Source organism: Electrona antarctica (assembly GCF_951216825.1).
Source record: "Electrona antarctica genome assembly, chromosome: 21".
In the NCBI taxonomy this organism is placed as follows: Eukaryota; Metazoa; Chordata; class Actinopteri; order Myctophiformes; family Myctophidae; genus Electrona; species Electrona antarctica.
In genome coordinates, this window is record NC_136802.1 from 26099970 (window position 1) to 26122174 (window position 22205).

A 22205-nucleotide genomic window follows, 5' to 3' on the forward strand; every position below is an offset into this window, starting at 1 on the left:
ATTGATTGATTACAATGATGTGTGACATATTGTGTCTACAGCTCTACCTCTGAGATCAACGCGATGTTATAGAGGATACGTTTATACTTGGAAGTAGAGATAAAGATTAATTATATGAATGACAATTATCATCAATACATTGCAATGTAACTCAATAAACAAACACTATTGGTAATTGGATCAAGTATCAGTACTAGTCAGTTTATGTATACTGCCAACAGTGGAAAGTAACTAAGTACATGTCCTGTTGATTGAGCTGAGAAGGACCTACAAACCTTCAAGGTTTATAGGTCCTGCTCTGCTCAATCAACAGGACCAGAACACACACTCGTTACTTTTCTTCCAGTTTATTATACTCGTCGTCATGCTACTAGTCCTACATACTTACACCTAGAAACCCCATTCAAACCTACTTAGGTTCATCTTACGGTGGACATGTTTGCCTGAAAAGGAATCTTTGAAATGTTTCATAGTTTTAGCAATAAAGACAACCTTGAACCTTGAAATAGTGCTTTCAAATTTGAGAAATTCATAATGGGGCTCAATGGCAGCTATTGGCACGTCAAAAAATCACTTTCACCTAGAAACTCCATTCACACTTTTTATAATTCAGCTTACTGTGGAGACTCATGCTGGAACTTTTTACTTTGATAATGTTTTGTAGTTTCTGAGTGATTTTCGTATTTTTTTCAAATCCTCAAAAATGTAGATAAATGGCGTGCTATAGTAGTAGAGGGCGGCGGTGGCTGGATGGTAACCGCAAGGTTGCCTGTTCGAACCCCGGCTCCCCCAGAGTTAGTGTCGAAGTGTCCTTGAGCAAGACACTGAACCCCTAATTGCTTCCGATGTGCTGGCTAGTGCCTTGCATGGTTTCTTCCGCCATCTGTGTATGAATGTGTGTGTGGATGGGTGAATTGATGCACAATCTATGTAAAGGCGCTATATAAATGCACCATTTACCATTTATTCCATCCGATATGGGCTATAGCCCATGTGGTCAAAAATGATGAAAAACGAGGATTTGAAAACAAGACGAAAATCACTCCGAGACCATGGGCTATAGTCCATTGTCTCGAGTGATTTTCGTATTTTATAAAAATGTAGAAAACTGCGCACTATAGTAAGCCATCCGAGTCCATGGGTTATGGGCTGAACTTGAATCGACAACCTGTGGCTCACATAGACAGCAGCTTATCACAGAGAGCCACCATATGCTCTCTGAGAATTTCCTCAGCTTTCCATTGTTCTTCTGGGTGTTATTCTCCAAAATGTGGTCCACAGTGAAGAGTAGAAGGAAGGAACTCAGCTACACTTGAATCCACAACCTGTTGGCTGTGGCTCACATAGACAGCAGCTTTTTTTATCATGACCATAGTGAGGAGGACCACATAATAGCACATATATGAAGATCAGTTGAAAACAATGACAAGTGGTGAAGTGGTCCTTTAAGGTACACTGGACCTGTATCCCTTGTTCCACTTTGTCGTTTTAGTTTCGTTTCCAGTGCAGTGATACTTAAACTCTCTGACACACAGAGCTGAGGTCAGTCACTCATTCTGAAGAGGAGAGCAGCGCACACACACATACACTCTGCTCCCTCTCGCACACACTGCAGGCTGTAGCCAGAGGACACCACGAATCAATCGGATCAATAACAATAATAATATTCAATCATATCGATCTGGCACGATGAAGACGGGATTCGTATTGTTCTGTGTCGTATGCGCTGCGGTGTCAGGTAAGAAGTTATGCAACTGTATTTTCTACTGAACTGTTTTCACAGGGTTCTTTTCTCCTCCCCACTTCACTTGTGACTTATAAATGCTGTTTGTGGACAAAATGTTCCATTTTCGGTGCTTTTCTAATTCCACACGCGTGCATGTTTCTGTGGGTGTTTCTTTAGACCACAATGGAAACAAATCGGACAGTCACGATTTGGTTGTGTTTGACTTTGACCGGACGGTTTTTTCGTGGTGTGTGTGGTTGTGCGTGCGTGCGCGCGTGCGCGCGTAACCTAGCTGTAGCCTACATATCTGTGTAATGAATGAATAATTATAGTCCAATAATAATAACAACAATAAGATCAACCCTACAAGTAACATCTAACATCTAATTATCCCAAAAGTATTATTCCCATATACGTGTGTGGGAAGGGGGAAAATGCTTATGATGATATGCGAGTTGTTTAGGGAACTGTTTAGGAGGGGATACCTTTGGTGGTAACGTTTAATGAAACAGACTTTTCTGACGGTTTCCAACTGTTTGTTATTTATTACATTATTTGACAGTGTTTGTAACTTCCTCATGTTGGATCACACGACGCTCGTCCATCATGGCGGAACTTCAAACTATATTTGTACACTTGCTCCATTTACAGCCCTACATATAGGCATATTATATGTCAAATATAAAGTGCTTGATCACTCCAGAGCCACGGATGTTACAAATGCTCATCGGGTGGGTACCCGTATCTTCCATATTGTTCAATAATTTTTTTTTTTAATCAGATTTATCATCTGGGGCCATTTTATCATTAGAGTTATATTGTAATCGGAGTGCAATACAACTCTCAACCGATAGGGTCGAGTGGTTGAAAGCATAATGAGAAAAGACTGAGAAAATGGCCACGGATCTGATTAAAATGCTTTTTGTTGAACAATACGGAAGCTACTGGTACTTATACCCACCCGAGGACGATTGTAACATCCGTGGCCCTGGGGTGAGAACTTTATATTTGAAATATGAACGTTTATGTAGATGTGCGGGCTGTAGAGCAAATTATTATGATGGTTCAGGGTTTATCGAAGACATGAGTTTCCGCAATCTGCAGCTCCATGGTCACATGCTTCCATGATCACAAGTGTGGCAACCGCAAAAAGGCTCACTCCGCAAGTTTTCACATGCAGTGGAAAACATTTGGTTTCATTTGTTATACACGCTCAGAGTTACAGACCTATAAGGGTCCATTTGGTTCCATTTGTACACTCTCAGAGTTACAGACCCGTAAGGGTCATTTGGTTCCATTTGTACACTCAGAGTTACAGACGCGTAAGGGTCCATTTGGTTCCATTTGTAGGCCTACAAAATGAATGGAATCCTATCAATCATTTACCTGGGGGACCCCCTGGGAACGCCCTCAAGGACCCCTGACGCTGACAGTACCCGGACCCTGTGTTGAGAATCACTGATTAATAAATACATATACATATCTCTAAACTTTACAGTCGAGTTGGCTTACATATTATTGTTTGATTGAAAATGTTATTAACAGTTTGTAGAATGGGTCCTACAGTTCAACAAAAGTACAGGTCAATACAAAATCTGCTAAGAGGATAAAACCAGAAAAAGCACTAAGACTTACATCAGGGTCCTCCATTTTCAATTCATCAGAACATTTAAAGACATACAGACATTTCTATATGCAAAAGGGATTCACATTTATTAACGGCTTTCGGTAGCGTGTTCCACATTTTAGTGGCATAGGTTGACATTAAGGAAGTATTTTGACAGGTACATGGGTTTCTGTTTTTGATCGCGGACTGCTGCTTTCCCACTGTGTTCATGTTTTTGTAAAAGGAGTCTCCATGTTTAATATTAACCACTAGGCTACTGTCTGTGACCATAATATGCATCATCATAAACGGCTGTACTTTGACCCTCCTGTCAGCTATTCAAACATTAAAGCCATGGTTGATAACGCTGTTATGTTGGCGATTCATTGTAACACAAATAATTGCAATTAACGACCTAATTGTGTGGACATATGAACACAAATTTATTTTTTGTTTGGTTTTTAGGCTTCATAACAAATTTCGCTGGGCAGATATGACAAATAACTTAATGTACAAATAGATTTCTGACATATTTACTCAGAATCCTACTTTAAAATAAATTGAAAATAGCTGAAATAGCTCATCTACAAACTTACAACACGTGTCGCAAGCCTGTAGATCTGCTGTTTGGAAAATGTTTGAGCATGGAAATGATTATGACGACAAAAATATTTGTGATTATCTCAAATAATTGCAATTAGGCGTTCTCAGTTGTTGTAACTTGTGGCACAAAGCAGACTCAGTTTGGCTGAACACTGCCACAGAGCAAAATACCAGGTCATTGTGGATATTCTTCTGTAGAGACTACCCTGTCCATCAAGAGGAACAAGACCACTCACATTTCCAGATGTTGGAGTCTAGGGACACAGGACTAACTGTGAATGAACTTGCTGTGGCAATGAGCAACAGAGACCAGTGAAGCAGCTTGTGTCGCAGATCTCAATGAGCAACAGAAAGTGGAAGCAGCTTGTGTCGCAGATCTCAATGAGCAACAAAAAGTGGAAGCAGCTTGTGTCGCAGATCTCAATGAGCAACAGAGACCAGTGAAGAAGCTTGTGTCGCAGATCAATGAGTAGATTGTAGATGTGTAGATTGATTATTCTTCTCACAACAATTATCTGTGGAACAGAGTCAAACTAAATGTCTCAATGCCTCAACTCCTACAATTCCAAGTGTTTGTCACGGTGGGGGGAGGGGGGGTCCCCAGTTCACGTGTGATTATTTGGGGGGTCGCGGCCTGAAAAGGTTGAGAAAGCTGTTGATAATAGTTCCCTTGATGTGAGAATACTGTTATTGATACCGATCGGACATAGCTTTTGACCTGATTTGTTGCTGTCGCTGTCGGGCAGAAACCCAGCAGTCATCAATACAGTTAGGTGCCACCGATATTGTCCCTTATCATTTGACCCATTTAGGCCTGACCTCAAAATTTAAAAAAAATCCTTCTAAATCCTCCAGTTTTCTGAAATAAATATTTTCACGATTTTTCAAAAATAGCAGACCTACAAGCTCGTAGCGCGCCACTCGGTGGCGCGCTATGAGCTTGTAGATCTGCTATTTTTCAATAGCTAAATTATAACATAATGTTTAAAACACCAAAAGGGGTTCCCGCCCAAAATGGGTTAACTGTCCTTTTGCGCAGATCACGCAAACCTCAGCAAAAAGAAAAGGACAATATCGATGGCCTCCAACTGTATGTCTGTACAGGGACAAATGTGTCTGTGGCAAAGACTTGGTCTTTTTTTTACACACCATGATGTTCTTATTTTGATCATGATACCCAATTATAGCCCTTCGCTAAATCCCACCCCAAAAAGCGATTGTCCAATGCCAATCCAAATAGTTTAGCAACTGTTGCTATGCAGGTCAAGCTTTCGCCACCTCATAGCTGTCAATGTTATTTTGCATGGCTGTGTTGTTGAACATAATTATACACTTAACGTCGGGGAAATTACACACCTGACTCACCCAGGTGATGGCAATATACTAATCACCGTAGTCTTATGGTGCATTACATGAAAAATCCTGTCGGGTAGCCGTTAAAAGTTGATTTCTCCCTCTGTCATTTTCTAGTTTATTTATAATGTCATGCACATTTGTCCAGTGCATTGCCTACTGCAGGCCTGGTTGACTAGATTTAGAAGACATTTTGATGCTCTTCCTACTGAAATGACCAATTATTTATATGGAGAACTTGCCCTGTCTCCTCACTGCTAATGTACCTATTGGACAAGGACGGGTTGGGGATCGAGGGACTTAGCGAAGGGCTAATTACTGGATGTCAAGTCTCGAGGTTTTCTTCAGAACATGTATGACACTTATTTATAACAAAACTATGGCATATTAGAGGTCCAACTGGTACTAGTGGTTCTCAATTTTTTTATTTGCAAGGACCCCACACGAGAGTGTAAGAATGGAAATTGCCGGTGCCACCACATCGTAACAGACCGGACCTTCTCTCTGGTGTGTGTGTGTGTGTGTGTGTGTGTGTGTGTGTGTGTGTGTGTGTGTGTGTGTGTAGCTCTGTCATCCGCCGAAGAGGGGAGTCCTGAATACCAGCCGGCGGCTACCGTAGGTCCTGCGGCAGAATTTGCGACTGCAGCCACAACCACTGCACCCACAACCACTGCAGCCACAACCACTGCAGCCACAACCACTGCAGCCACAACCACTGCAGCCACAACCACTGCAGCCACAACCACTGCACCCACAACCACTGCACCCACAACCACTGCACCCACAACCACTGCAGCCACAACCACTGCACCCACAACCACTGCACCCACAACCACTGCACCCACAACCACTACAACCACAACCACTGCACCCACAACCACTGCACCCACAACCACTACAACCACAACCACTGCACCCACAACCACTGCAGCCACAACCACTGCACCCACAACCACTGCACCCACAACCACTGCACCCACAACCACTGCAGCCACAACCACTGCACCCACAACCACTGCACCCACAACCCCTGCACCCCCAACCCCTGCACCCACAACCACTGCAGCCCCAACCACAACCACTGCAGCCACAACGACTGCGGCCACGACCACTGCCCCCCCGACCCCCCCCGGGCCCACGCAACCCACCAACCTGACGGCGGGGAGCTACAACGTCACGGACGCGGTCACGGGCGTCACCTGCCTCCTGTGTCAGATGGCCGTGCAGATCCGTCGGCAGACGGATGCCAAGGTAACGCGCGGTTCCCACAGTGGTTCTTCTATGTCGAACCGAAGCGGAGCGCATTGGATGAAAATTTACAATTTACAACTTTTAGACTTAATCCAGAGAGATTTACAGTAAGCAAGACCAACACATGGTAATACATCAAATACATGAAAATAGTCATCAAGGATTATAACTTAAGTAAACCAATAACCTATCATCAGTCTAACAGTAGAATATATCCTACTATAAATGCACCACGTCTCTGCGTGCGTGTGTGTGTGTGTGTGTGTGTGTGTGTGTGTGTGTGTGTGTGTGTAATGCACGTAACTCGAGAACCCTTTGCCCCACCGACTTCAAATTCGACACATGCGTTCCACACCCCCACAGGGAGTGCAGTGCCCAGCATAGAGTCGGTCAGCCCACGGTTGTCCAGAACCGCCACAAAAGGCTCTGGTCAGGCTCTGCCAGTGGGCCTAATGAGCCCAATTCCTCTCACCTGTGCAATTTGCCGCAGATACAGAGATCTCCATGTGGGACACAGATAGTTAAAGCGGGTGCTATGACAAATTGACAACGGGTATTATTAGGTTCCCAAGTTGCATTGTTCTCAAGTAGGCCGGAGGCCGGCGGGCACGTACAGGTCTAGTAAATATAGAAATAGCATCTAGGGTCCTAAGTAAACCAAGGACCTATCATCAGTCTAACAGTAGAATATCTGTACAATGAACACTATAGGATGCCAAATCAACAATGACTTGGCATCTGTTTACACAACATGCTATCTAAATGACAGATTTAGCCTTTGCATACGCCTGCACGGTCGTCGAGGCTAGGGCAAGTGGAGTCTGAAGAGGTGAGTTTTCAGACTACGGCAGAAGATTGGGAGTGAGTCTGCAGTTCTAATTCCAATGAGGAGCGATTAAAGTTCTCAGTAGCTGCGACTGATTTCACTCATTTGGATTCCATAGAAGCCAGCATGTCTTCTACAGAAGTATGTTGATTCCGGGCCTTCTGGGGTCATTTTAACGTCGACTCAGGCTTTTGTGTTTCAGCCCAGATAGTTTTCAAGTTGCTTGATTCAATATTTTATATTCTTTATTAGTTTTATCAGACACGCTAAGTGCATTGAACTTCAAATAAAAATTTAACCATGTTCGGACAATATCAGTCACCAGAAGCAGAGACGTGTGTTTTCAATGAGTAACATTCATTAGAAGGACAATATCAGTCACCAGAAGCAGAGACGTGTGTTTTCAATGAGTCTAACATGGGTGTGGGGTCTGATAAAATGTATATCCATATAAATATTGTATATACTGTAGCAGCCTGAATAGACGTGTTTAAGTGAAATAGCACTTTAAGGTATTCTATGCAACCTGGTAGTGGTTCACCTGACGTGCTATCAACATGACCCAGTTTGACAACAACAGTGAGTCGACTTTATCAGAGCAATTAGCAATAACTCGTCATCATGTGAATGTCACCTGACTGTTTATCATGTGACTGATGATATCCTATCAGGGGTGAGTCAGTTACTTGTCCCAGATTAACAGGTCAAGTTTGAGATTGGAATAAGCATACTAAAGAAAACACTATTTATTGTCGTCAACAACTTCTGACAAGGTTGTCTTCAGTTATTCAACTTGACTTGCGGTACTGGGTCACACACACCCATGTTTATGGGTAGCCTACATGAGCCTAGCATTGGTCAATAAACAACATGCTATCTAAATAACATTCTGTACATTATGAAACTATAGGATGGCAGTTAAACAATGAACCTAGCAACTGTCTACTCTAAACCATAGGACTGTGCAGTCTATGTGATCCTATAGTTTACTGAGACACTACACTGTCTCTCTGCCTTCTATGATCTTATGGTTTACTGAGACACTTTACACTGTCTCTGCATTCTATGCATGCGTTTACCTTGCGTATTCACTCTGGATAAGAGCGTCTGATTGTAAATTGCATGTGACAAATCTAACAACTTCCTCCCTCCGTTTGTTCCACAGACCAGCTTTCCGTTTACGGTCGTACCCGGGGACACCAAGGCGAGCGGCAACTGCACCGCGGACCAAGCTACGCTCACCCTGTCCTTCAAGCAGGGAGCCATCACATTCACCTTCAACAGGGTAACTAATCTATTATTATACCTACCACGTCACCTTCACCTTCAACAGGGTAACTAATCTATTATTATACCACGTCACCTTCACCTTCAACAGGGTAACTAATCTATTACCCATCACATCACCTTCACCTTCAACAGGGTAACTAATCTATTATTATACTACGTCACCTTCACCTTCAACAGGGTAACTAATCTATTATTATACCACGTCACCTTCACCTTCAACAGGGTAACTAATCTATTACCCATCACATCACCTTCACCTTCAACAGGGTAACTAATCTATTACCCATCACATCACCTTCACCTTCAACAGGGTAACTAATCTATTACCCTGCATCACCTTCACCTTCAACAGGGTAACTAATCTATTACCCATCACATCGCATTCAACAGGGTAACTAATCTATTATTATACCACTTCACCTTCAACAGGGTAACTAATCTATTACCCATCACATCACCTTCAACAGGGTAACTAATCTATTACCCATCACCTTCACCTTCAACAGGGTAACTAATCTATTACCCATCACATCACCTTCACCTTCAACAGAGTAACTCAGTGGTTCCCAAAATGGGGTCCGGGGACACACAGGGGTCCTTGAGGGAGTTCCAGGGGGTCCCCAGCTAAATGATAGTTAGGAATCAAATGGACCCTTATGGGTCTGTAACTCAGAGTTAAATTGACATTGATTTTACAATATTAATTGAGGGTCCCAGAGGTAGAAAGGCCATTAAATGTGGGGTCCGTAGACTACTAACTGGGGGTCCTTGAAATTAAAGGGGTTGAGAATCACCCGTCAAATAAATCTTCTCTTATGGGGGTCCCTGGCATATCTCTTCAAATGGGGGGTCCGCCGGCTAATTAGGGTCAATTTGGGGGTCCTTGACATGAAAACGTTTGGGAATAACTGACCTATCACATCACCTTCACCTTCAACTATTTAACATTCATGTCCTATCTCAGTGCTTCTCAAAGCAGCTGCCCGTGGGCGTGGCACCCTAGGGTTCTATCTCAGTGCTTCTCAAAGCAGGTGCCCGTGGGCGTGGCACCCTAGGGTTCCGTGACGCAAGTCCATGGTGCCTCGGAATAATACTTTGATAATATTTAATTGGAATGTATCAATGTCACTTCAGTGTAAGGTCCACTCAGACCCTTGCTTATGTAAAACGGACCGCGTTAAACTGTTATTTGGTGCGTTCTTTTTCAGCCTACAGTAAACCAAATCCCTTCACCAAAAATAGCTGATCTACAAGCTCCCACGTTGTGACGTGTTGTGTGCTTGTAGATCGGCTATTTTTGGTTGAACGTTCCTCCCCAGAATAGCACTGGTCTGGTTTAAGTGGTTAAACTCCATGTATAAAAGTTATTTTCAGTCTGGAAATGGAAACAAATATTCTCTCCAGTTTTTCTCCTGACATACTATATATTTTAGCGTTAATATGACATAAGGTTCTATATGTAATTAAGGGGTGCCGTGGATGATAACGTTATGTGTACATTATTATACAAATACAAATGAGCACGTGTGTGTTGAGGAAGTTGGAGATGGGTCAGCATCGTAAAAATAACACCTATTCTCACCTTTACCGTACAATTACAATTTACAATTTTACAATTTAGGCATTTAGCAGACGCTCTTAATCCAGAGCGACTTACATTAAGCAAGAACAAAAGCATGGGAATACATCACATATATAAAAAGCATTTATCAAGAAACATGCGTAAGCTAAGAACGTAGCTAGAACATATCTATATAATGACACTGTACATATAAACTATACATATATACTATACTATGCTGTACATATATACTATGAAGTGCTATGACTACATACAATGCAATTATTGTGCTGTCTACATAACATGCTATAAGTCTGTATCAAATGCTATCTAAGTCTAAATAGTGCTGTCTAAGGGGGTAAGTGCTATGGGCCATGGTGGAGTCTGAAAAGGTGGGTTTTCAGACTACGGCGGAAGATTGGGAGTGATGCTGCAGTTCTGACTGCAACAGGGAGTGCATTCCACAGTTTTGGAGCCAGAAGGGAGAAGAGTTTGGGACGTGTGGAGCGTTGTCCCGGCGTTTTTAGTGAGGGTACTTCCAGCTTCCCTGCATTGGCTGATCTGAGTGCGCGGGAGGGGTTGTAGGGTTCAATCATACTTGCAAGATATGGGGGAGCCATACCTCTGGTTGCTTTGAATGCCAGCATCAGGGTTTTGTATTCTGTGCGGGCAGCGACTGGGAGCCAGTTGAGGGAGCGGAGCAGGGGGGAGACATGTGAGAATTTTGGCTGGTTGAAGACCAAGCGAGCTGCGGCATTTTGGATCAGTTGGAGAGGCTTAAGTGCACATGCCGGTAGGCCAGTAAGGAGGGCGTTACAACAGTCGAGTTTTGACAAGACTGTTGTCTGGATTAGGAGCTGGGCTGATTCCTGGGTGAGGAACGGTCTAATTCGTCGTATGTTATAGAGTGTGAACCTGCAGGATCGAGTAACAGCTGTGATGTGAGTTTTGAACGAGAGCTGACTGTCCAGGACAACACCAAGGTTCCTGGCTGTTGGGACAGATGTTACCAGGGCGTTGTCTATGGAAATAGTTAGCTCCCGCATAGGGCAGGACTTAGCTGGGAAGAAGAGAAGCTCAGTCTTGTCTGGGTTCAGCTTGAGGTGGTTGGAGGACATCCACTGTGAGATGTCAGCCAGGCATGCAGTGATGCGCTCTTCCACCTGAGAGGCAGAGGGGGGGAAGGATAGAAACAGTTGTGTGTCATCGGCGTAGCAGTGATATGATCTATTGTGAGCGGAGATGATAGTGTCAAGGGATTTAGTGTACAGTGAGAAAAGGAGGGGACCAAGTACAGACCCCTGTGGGACCCCAGTTTGGAGGGTTCGGGGGGATGATAGCAGACCTTTCCAGGAAACCTGGTAGGTCCGGTCGGTGAGGTAGGAGGAGAACCACTTCAGTGCCGTCCCACCGATGCCTAGATCCGCTAGGGTGTCTAGGAGCAGCTGGTGGTTCACTGTGTCAAATGCTGCTGATAGGTCTAGGAGAATCAGGACTGCAGAGTGGGACGCAGCCTGGGCAGCATGTAGTGCTTCTGTGACTGCCAGCAGGGCAGTTTCTGTGGAGTGGGCCTTTTTGAATCCGGACTGGTTGGGATCCAGCAGGTTGTTCTGTGAGAGATGGAGAGAGAGCTGGTTGGAGACAACACGTTCAATGCTTTTAGAAAGAAATGAAAGGAGTGATACCGGTCTGTAGTTCTTGACATCTGAGGGGTCAAGGGTTGGTTTCTTGAGGAGTGGCGTTACTCTGGCTGACTTGAGGGCAGATGGGACGCAGCCTGAGGTTACTGAGGTGTTGATGATGGAGGTGATGAAGGGGAGCAGATCAGGTGCGATGGTCTGGAAGATTGGAGACGGGACAGGGTCTAGAGGACAGGTGGTACGTCTAGTGGATGTCACTAGTTGTAGAACCTCGTCGGGTGAAAGAGGTGAGAAGGAGGACATGCATGGAATGTTGAGGTTAGTGTTGGTTGAGTCAGATGCCACTTTATGGGGGAGGGGGGGAAAGGAGCTGCTGATATCATCAACCTTCTTCTCGAAGTAGTTGACAAAAACATCAGCAGTGAGGGATGAAGGTTGAGTGGGGGGAGGGGGCTTAAAGGAGGGAGGAGAAAGTGGAGAAGAGCTTCCTTGGGTTAGAAGTACAGGATTGGATTTTGGTGTGGTAGAAAGAGGTTTTAGCAGTGGTTAGTGAGAGGGCGAAGGCAGAGAGGAGTGAGTGAAAGTGGGAAAGGTCATCTGGTAGCTTTTTCTTGTGCCACTTTCTTTCGGCTGCCCTTAGAGGTGTTCGTTCAGATCTGAGAGTTTCAGATAACCAGGGAGCCGGTGGACATGAGCGGGCTGGCCTGGATGAGGGCGGGCAGTGTTGGTCAAATGCAGATGAGATAGAGGAGAGGAAGGATGAGGTTGCAGTGTCAGGTGAGAGAGAGGAAGGACTCCAGGGAGGGTAGAGAGGAGAGAATAGAGGATGAGAGGGAGGACGGGTTTAGGGACTTGAGATTGCGTCGGGTGGTGACGTTCAGAGGGTTAGTAGGTTTAGGCGGGAGGGTGGAGAGAGAGAGGGAGAAGGTTATGAAATGGTGGTCAGACCTAATTAAGGGCGTAACAGAGAGTGTGGAGGGAGAGCAGGCTCTGGAGAACACAAGGTCCAAAACATTACCAGCCTTGTGAGTGGGAGGGGAGGGAGATAGGGAGAGGTCAAATGAGGCCAGAAGGGATGTAACGGGAAGATACTTATCTGCGGTCGGTAGGTTGAAGTCACCCAGTAGAATCAGGGGGGTGCCATCTTCCGGAAACGGGCTGATCAGAGAGTCTAGTTCTTCCAGGAAGTTCCCGAGAGTTCCTGGAGGGCGATATAGCACAATGAGGGTGAGGGGGACTGGTTGTGATATTGAGCATGAAATTCACATGTGGACAGAGAAAGGTGAGAGAGATTTAAGACACGGAAATTCCATTTGGGGGATGTTAGTAGCCCTGTACCACCCCCTGTACCTGTTTGGCGAGGGGTGTGGGTGAACTTGTGTGAAACAGAGAGGGCGGCGGGAGTTGCAGTGTTATCTGGGGTGATCCAGGTTTCAGTCAGAGCAAGGAAATGCAGAGACTTGAGGGAGGCGTGGCCTGAAAATAATTCAGGCATATTCTTTTTGGTAGCTGCATGGCAGTTCCATAGGCCTCCCTCCACCACAATGTGGTGACTGGGTGAACGAGCTGGATAGATGAGATTTGAGGGATCTCTGTGACGGGAAAGGTAGTGTCTAGGGCGACATGAGGAGGACAGTATAATGACCGTGGGAAAGCACAATAACATGCTCTACAACATTTTCAGAGTGCCTGCACAAATTACAGGGTCACGCACACGCACACACACACACACACACACACACCTGCAGATTTATTTTTTTAAATGTTCAAAAAGAGCAGATGTATATGTTATGTTTGAATAGCCAACATATACGATCTAAAATGACACACATAAAACCTTTCCGGTTTGAATGTAATAAAAGGTCATCCGTTGTAGATTTACAGTATGTTGCTCATAGTGGAAGTCAGGCTGTGAGAGGTGGTTGGAGTAAAGGGAAGTTGGAGATCCTCTGATTCTTGTGACTGTGGGGGAACTTTGTGTGTGTGTGTGTGTGTGTGTGTGTGTGTACACGTACAGGTGCATATATGGTTGCCTGGCAACATGAAGACAGCAATCTGCTGTGCTTTGTAGAATGCACAAACAAGGCGATGACAACACGCACGCACGCACGCACACACACACACACACACACACAGACAGCAGAGGAAACCATGCAAGGCACCAACCTGCTCATTGGGAGCAGTTAGGTGGGGTCCAGCGTATTGCTCAAGGACACTTCGACACTAACCCAAGGGGAGCTGGTAATCAAACCAGGAACCTTCCAATTCCTAGCTAAAGGGGAAGTATTGAGTAGAAGCCTCCTCTTGTGACAGTTGGGAAACTTCTGATCAGAACAATGAATCAGTGAAGTCCTGCCGTGAACTTTCTGTATCCTCCAACAAGCAGTCTGTGTGTGAAACCACGAAACATGCACTCAACACTGAGTCAGCAGCACAGCTGGGTGCACAAGCTCACATCACAAGGGCTGTCGGTCGTGTGACTAACCTGACGCTCTCCCCGCGTCACAGTGTCCACCAGTGTTGATTTTGGCAGCAAATTTAGATTTTAGTTTAGTCATATTGTTTAGTATTTTGAATACTAGTTAGTCTAGTTTTAGTCGACAAAATATAAGATTTTAGTCGACTAAATGTACAGTCAAATGTACAGTTGATTTAAATAATTTTAGCCCAAAGCCTGTTAAAAAGTATTCAATCAATCAATAAATAGCTTATACTCTTTTCCCCAAATGTCTGTTTTCACTACTGAATGAGTACAAAGCCATTGACGGTCACATTATTATTGCGTCATCAATATCGGAGAAAATAATCTGGATTATTTTGAGACCGATCCGATACCGATATGGCATTTTCTATGGCCAATATGGCCGATTCCGATACGCTACCGATTATATATTGTGCATCTCTAAACACAATAATACACAATGTGTCATGTCTGTTCTTGTCTCCCCAGAGTAAAGCTGCTAATGACGTCTATGTGGACTCCGTAGCGTTCAGCCTGTCCTACCCTCTCGGCGACGGTGAGTGAACCAGGGCTTCTCAACCTGTGGGTCAGGACCCTCAGAGGGGTCCCCAGAGGACCATTAACTTAATATGATCAAAGCAATATTTGAAATACATTTATATTCCATAGGGCTGGACCACACATGGACCTAATTATGACATCATCAACTAGCGTACAGGAGTTATTTGTTATTATTGAGTGAAAAAAAAAAAATATATATATATATATATACACATATATATGTGTCTCATAGGAGGTCTGTGGGCAGTTCAGAAACCTGTCCACCAGTGACATCATAGATGGGGAATCCAAGCTAATAGAAACGGCAGGCTTTCTATTCCTAACGATGATGGTGGACGGGTTTCTGTACTGCCCGCAGCCCTCGCAACATTAGCGAGGACCAATTATATGAAGATAAGTTGAAAAGTGGTGAAGTGGTCCTTTAAAGTGTTTTAGAAAATTTAGATTAAAATTATTGAGGGCAATTATAATGCATTAAAGCATATATATATTTGTCTTATTAGCCAGGGATTCTTTTAAAATGCAACATTGTTTTCTCACTCAGCAGTAAACAAACCAACCAACATGCAGTATTATATAAGTGTAATTCAGGGTATCTGCACATTTCTAAAGTGACAATTTAAGGACATTTTCTACCTCTAAAATGAAATAAATAAAATGAAACAAATAAATTAAATTAAAACTACTAAGACCACTACTACGTCAAACGTAATCAACAAACTACAATGTGACACATTCAAGTAAAGTACAAATACCTCAGAATTTGCCCCCAGGGAACGACCTACAGTCAACATGTTGGCGCAATGCAGCTGAGCCGGTTTGACTGCTACAGGAGTGCTGAAAGAAGAGCTCTGATTTCTTACTTACAGCAATGTTTACCTCCACATTGTTTTGGGTCACACGAGTCAAGACTAAATATCGTTTTTATTATTCCATTTAGAATTAAATGCGTTTAATTATTATTTCAAAAGATTGCACAACATTCAGAAGAATACAGAATTCCATACATTACAAAAAAAGTTTGGGTTAGGGAAAGAAATTCCATTATAAAGAAAGTCTATGAACTAGTGAGAATAGCAGATATAGAAGCTCACAACATGTCACTTTGCGGATGCGCTGTGAGCTTGTAGATCGGCTATTTTCACTAGCTTTGGGTACCAGGCAGACACCAAACGTCTCTTTTGGGTCTCAAACTAAGAACGTTTGTGAACCAGTGGGTTAAAGGAAGAACTTCAGCCGTTTTCAACCGATCTGTCTTTATAGAATTGGTCCTTACTAATAATGCTCATCATTGCAACAGTTTAATAGTTCCGAGGAAGCAATCTGATAAGATTGAAATAGCTCTCTACCCGTGCTTCAAATGAGCATAATGGAACGCCTAATCAAAACAGCTGTGCTGGGAAGTTCCCACAGACGATTTGGTTGAGGGACTACTTAAGCTAGGCGTTTGCATGGGACATTTGCAGTGGCTACATCTGTCATTAAAGAATTGTGATTTATCATCGAATATCTTAGTGTTTTCATTTATTTTTAATAATTATGTTTGGAAAAGAACCTCCTCCAGCGCCACTCAAAAAATCGAAAAGAATTATTAAAAAGAAATGAAAACAGTAAATGAAAAACCACTGCCCTCTCACGTATTAGGACAATATCAGTCAACAGAATAAATCTATCATGGTTAAAATGGAGTTTGAAGTTATAATGGTTTTCTATATGAAGGGGGTGGGGCAGTAAAATGAATCAAATCAAATATCTAAATACTGACTAACTTAAAATGTTCACATAAGCCTGAGTAGACGATAAAATGACCAAACGTTTTATTGAAAGTGAAATATCCCTTTAAATCACTCCTGATGTGCCGTTTATATGTTGTTTTCACAGCTAGTGCATTCTCCCAGTCCAACCGCTCGCTGCATCTGTTCAACGCTGCCATCGGCCACTCGTACTCCTGTAAGATGGACTCGGTTGACATGGGCAACACGCTGTTCCTGGATGTCACTCACACACGCATGCAGGCCTTCAACCTGACCCAGGCCAACGACTTTGGTAAACGTAAGTCTGGACGCACGCGCTCACACGCAAACGCATGCACGCACACACCATCATCATTACCAACACCAAGTGGAAGCAGAAAATCTATGACCCCGTTTCACCTGCACATTATGTTGCCAGGTCTATGAAAACAAGCCCAAAAGATGCAACTAGCAAAAAAAAAAAAACAACACCTACATACTATATACAATATAAGCCACTTTACAGGAAAAATAAGCCCAAAGTCACTTATAACGAGCAGACATGGCAACACTATGTGTAGTTAAGATACCAGCATTCTTATCTGTCAGCTCCATTTCAGGAACTAGTTCTGCTGACTCATTTCCACACATTCCTGCTACTTCTTTCAAAGCAATAGATACACAAATCTGCTCCGCCTTGAAGCCTTGAGACTGGCTGTGCCTGGTTGGGCCCGTAGCACTTAGCCTAGCCTTGACAGTCTTATACAAAATGTTAAAATGTCATTTAGATAGCATGCTATTTAGACAAATTCTAGGTTCATTTGTTTACCCGGCATCCTATAGTTTACTTAACCTCGCCTCACCAGGCTTTCCACCACCTCGGAGGAAAGCCTGGTCTCTGTTTCAAAAGTCTGTATGATCCGGTTGGGAGCGGATGATATCGTTACATCATGTTGTAGTATTGTTTTGTAGTCGACAGGCAGGAACAACGGGGCGGCAACTTCCTTTTCCCTCAAACCGATTTTTCTCAATAAAAGCTCTCGTAGCCTGTAGCTTTTACAGCTACAGGCCCCCGTTGTTCCTACCTGTCGACTACTACAACATGACGGTAACGATATCATCCGCTCCCGACAGGATCATATACCCTAAATGAAATGGTTCCCTAGGCTATAGTTTACTGGGGTACTACACGGTCTCTCTGCATTCATGACTTTCAGGCCATTGACTTGACCTGAAAGTTTGACGTCACGGGCGGAACACACAAAGCCAGACGTTGGGAGTGGCTAGCACCTCAAAAAAAAATCAATAATCTGTACATTGAAACTACAAATTATAGGATGCCAGGTCAACACATGAACGTGGCATCTGTTACAGATTCCATTTTAACCTTTGATCGATTGATTTTTTTTTATTTCACAGTATGCAGAACACATTGCATTGCATGCAGGTACATTTCAATTGCATGCAGGTACATTTCAAATGAAAGCACAAGTCAATACAAAAACGTACTGTGGAAGACACCGTGATTAAGCATTACACTTGTGTACAACAGGGTCCACCATTTTCAATTCTTCAGAACATTTAGAAACAAATATACACACATCAAAATGGGCAGGGGGGAGGTGGGTTCGGGGAGAGAGTCCAAGTAGTAGCCTGACCAGTTTGTTTTGGGATGTCTGGAGCCTTGTTTTTAGGGCCTTTGAGGTGCTGTGTACCAAGAGGTGCATGCATAGTCGAAGAAACCTTTTATGAGGGCTCCTAGTTAGAGTCTTCAAGGTGTTTTTGTTGACCAGTGAGGAGATCCTGTACAGGAATCTTATTTGGTTGACTTTGCATAAACCTTTGCATAAGCCTGCAAGGTCCTCAAATTCAAGCTGGCCTATGGGGAGAAGGGTGTAACTGGTGTCCTTATTACCACAATAGTGTCGCAGTCCCGCCCCCTTTAACACATTGGCTGCTACAGAATCCAGCCAGGCCTGTTCTTCCAGCCAGGCCTTATCAGACGACGTCACACTGATAAGAATGCATGCGTGCCCATAAAGGCAGCAGAAGAACACCACCTCTCATAAGATGCAATGGAAAAGTTCTAACTGCACTCACGTGTAAAAAATGCCCCATCAAACTTTCAGATGCTGTTTTTCTGAAACCAGTGCTCCCCAAAACCACAGGTTTGGAGATCTGTTGGGAATTGATTACATGAAACAGTCACCCGTGCGCCCAGTCCCAATGTTTGTAAACAAATAATTGGTCTATGGGCTTAACATTGAAGGAAGGAATTGTTCTCTTATAGCGAGAATCAAACACATACATCAAAAGAAAGCTGAACTTGTCCACTTCAATTTAAAAAGGACATTTTGATTTTACCATCTTCCATTCTGGAGATCTTGACCTTTTTGCAACACCTGCTTTTGCCTGAAAGGGATTATCTTGAACAGCAAGCAGAGTTATGGAAGGTTTAAAGTCACAGACATTGACAGGCAGATATGAAAATGAACACAATAAATATGCTATACATCCTATACACCGAATGAAAGCCCTGAATGTGTACTTTACGAGGAAAACAGTACACATTGATCCCATGTACAGTTTGTCAGTAATTGGTTATTGAATGCAGCTTGTGCCCACCAGAGATAACTTCAGAGAAGACATGGACCTGAACTCCTCAAGATTCACAAAATAAGGCCTATAGCGACATATAAATACTATATACCGTATGAAACAGAAGACTCTCTGCTTTCATAAGAAAATAACTTCTACTGTAATAATAATAAAAATCACACCCCTGTGAAGTGAGTGGTGCAACTCTGTCCCATATTCTGTTCTCTACTTATTCAATACAGCTCGCTATATACGGACTGAGGCAGAAAGTCATGTAAACCTTTTATTTACAGTTTGGTCTGTAAACTTCTACTGTAATAATACAAATCAGACCCCTGTGAAGTGAGTGGTGCAACTCTGTCCCATATTTTGTTCTCTACTTATTCAATACAGCTCGCTATATACGGACTGAGGCAGAAAGGCATTTACTGCAGTAAAAGCCACTGATAATGTGGGCACCACCAAAAATAGTTCTGCGCTACAAGCTTGTAGATCTGCTATTTTTCAATAGCTAAAGAGTAAAATAATATTTTAATGTGGCACAGATGCGTGTAGAACTCTGTTATGTGTGGTCAAGTTCTCAGTCACCTGAGGAAGAGTTTCTCTTCCTTTTGTCCTCACATTTCACAGACATTCACGTGAATACATCACCTTCCCCATCCATCCTTCCTCTTCGATGTCGCCATACCCTTTTGACTGATAACTGTACATTTAAACTCTAGACGGGCCTGCCCCAAAGTTATTAATGCAGCCACGCCAGGCAGCCGGCAAAAACTACAGTTCTCAACAGGCCCGGAAATTAAGGCCCGGCCCTACCTGGGCCCTCATCAAACCCTGTACACTCAAGACACTGCCCCCGCTGCCACCCTTGGATCTCCATATATGGAGCTGACCTGTTCTGACATTCCATATGTTGATCTGACCTCATCAAACCCTGTACACTCAAGACATGCTCCATATATGGCCAGTACAGAATTCATTCCATACGTTGATCTGACCCCCCATGCCAAAGTGCCAGTGCTCACCCAGCAGTCTGCTGTCACCCAGGCAGATGCGCTTCTCACCCTCAGGTGTCTTACTGGTTATAATAAATATATTTAATATGTATTTCCAGCTGACAGACGAGACTATATGTTTAATAAATGTAATGTATTTTCAGCTGACATGTGCGAGGCAGACAGACCAGACCTAATGCTTATCGTTACATTAATGTGTTTCAGCTGACATGTGCGCGGCGGACAGACCAGACTACCGCGTGGCCATCGCGGTGGGCGTCACCCTGCTGGTCCTTATCGTCATCGTGGTCATAGTCTACCTGATAGGACGAAGGCACAGGACCAGCGGATACCAGACCCTCTGAGGGGCCCCCGGGGCCCTATGTTTACCCCCCTCTCACACACACACACACACACACACACACACACACACACACACACACACACACACACACACACACACACACACACACACACACACACACACACACACACACACACACACACACACACACACACACACACACACACACACACACACACACACACACACACACACGAGTCACGCAAGCTTTTTTGAAATTTTGAAATATATATATTTTAAATGTAGGAAAAGAAAATGGGATTTTAACTTGAGTCGTGACCAATAATAAAAATTAGTCCGTGACCCACAAATGGGTCCCGCCCCACTGTTTGGGAAGCCCTAGCCCTAGGGCTACTGGTTCTCAAACTGTGGGTCGGGATCCCCAGAGGGTGTCCCCCAATGATTTGCTTAACCCACAAGGCCGATTCTACAAATTCCTTCTAAATCCTTCTAAAACAGTTTTGTGAAAAAACGTATATATATCTGGTTGCTGTCGGTCAGAAACCTCTTATCTCCATTACAAGTTTTGTGTTTTAATATAATTCGTGAATAAACGTCCTACTTGATCACACTACAGTGTCACACAAAAGCATCGGAAGTAGCAGATCTGCAAACTCAAAACTGGCGCGAAAGCGACACGTTTTGAGTCAGGTTTCCACCCGACACTCCGAAAGATAGACAAATAGACAATAGCTAAAATAATCGTTGTGGCCTGAAAGGTTTGAGAACCATCGATCTAGGCTGCGTTAACATCACATCCATACTGTGAGACTAGATATGATCTGAGTTTGGATACTGTAAGGTTGTGTGACTTAAGTGTTTTCCTGGTTGTAACCACTTACGCCTTATTTTATACTTCACACATCATGTGAACTTAGAGATCAGGCTAGTATGGACAATCTTTGGAGGGGGGATCTTATCCTCGCAAGACCGATGTAATATCACAATATTTGGTTTTCGCCATCTTAGAAATGTTTTGTCTATTGCCAAATATCTTTGAAAGAAACAAATGAGTTTGTAATCATTCCAATATGGATATATATTTGCCCTACTGTGTGTGTGATCAGACTCAGGGGCCAAACTGCACTTCTACGCTTTCTGTTTTTACTTGTTTCTCTTGCTTTACCGTTTAATGTTTACAATCAATGTCACTTACATTACTTTAGACACCTTTGGCACAAAACAAAAATATGAAAGGGAATTCATTAGGGAGTTTATTTTTAATTTTTTACATGATTTTGAATGTTATAATCTGTCTGTTGTGTAGTGGGGTGTTCCCATGGTGGAACCCCAAAAAACGAACTAAAGGGACAGTATTTGATAGAGATGTCCCGATACTGTATCGGTATCGGAAAAGTATCGGTATCGGACCCTTATTTGTCATATCGGGTCATATCGGTGGCAAGTAAATAAAATGTTGGGGCATGTGGACTGTGGAGTTTGCTTTCGAGTTGCCCAAACTGCAAGTGCACATTTGAGTGAGGAGTCTGCTATAAACACAACACGAGATATATAGCTAGATATCTATAAACACAACACAAGATCACAACACTGGTATCGGTATTCGGTATAGGCTAACACAGAAATTGTGGTATCGGAATCGGATCGGGAACGAATCGGGACATCCCTAGTATTTG

General features: G+C 43.5%; 1 protein-coding gene across 1 annotated transcript; it reads left to right on the plus strand.

Moving 5' to 3' along the window:
* Positions 1 to 1539: 1539 nt before the first annotated feature.
* On the plus strand, positions 1540 to 21999 carry LOC306913912 (uncharacterized protein). Its single transcript, XM_079490747.1, has 6 exons — positions 1540 to 1738; positions 5854 to 6539; positions 8531 to 8650; positions 14807 to 14873; positions 16760 to 16930; positions 20430 to 21999. Exons 1-6 carry the CDS (start codon positions 1690 to 1692, stop codon positions 20567 to 20569), a joined length of 1233 nt encoding a protein of 410 aa, XP_079346873.1. The 5' UTR covers positions 1540 to 1689; the 3' UTR covers positions 20570 to 21999.
* Positions 22000 to 22205: the final 206 nt, after the last annotated feature.

Coding starts and splice junctions, on each gene's coding strand:
- LOC306913912 (XM_079490747.1), top strand. CDS start 1,690: ATGAAGACGGGATTCGTATTGTTCTGTGTCGTATGCGCTGCGGTGTCA. Junction 1,739..5,853: donor CGTATGCGCTGCGGTGTCAG/GTAAGAAGTTAT, acceptor GTGTGTGTGTAG/CTCTGTCATCCGCCGAAGAG. Junction 14,874..16,759: donor GTCCTACCCTCTCGGCGACG/GTGAGTGAACCA, acceptor TTGTTTTCACAG/CTAGTGCATTCTCCCAGTCC.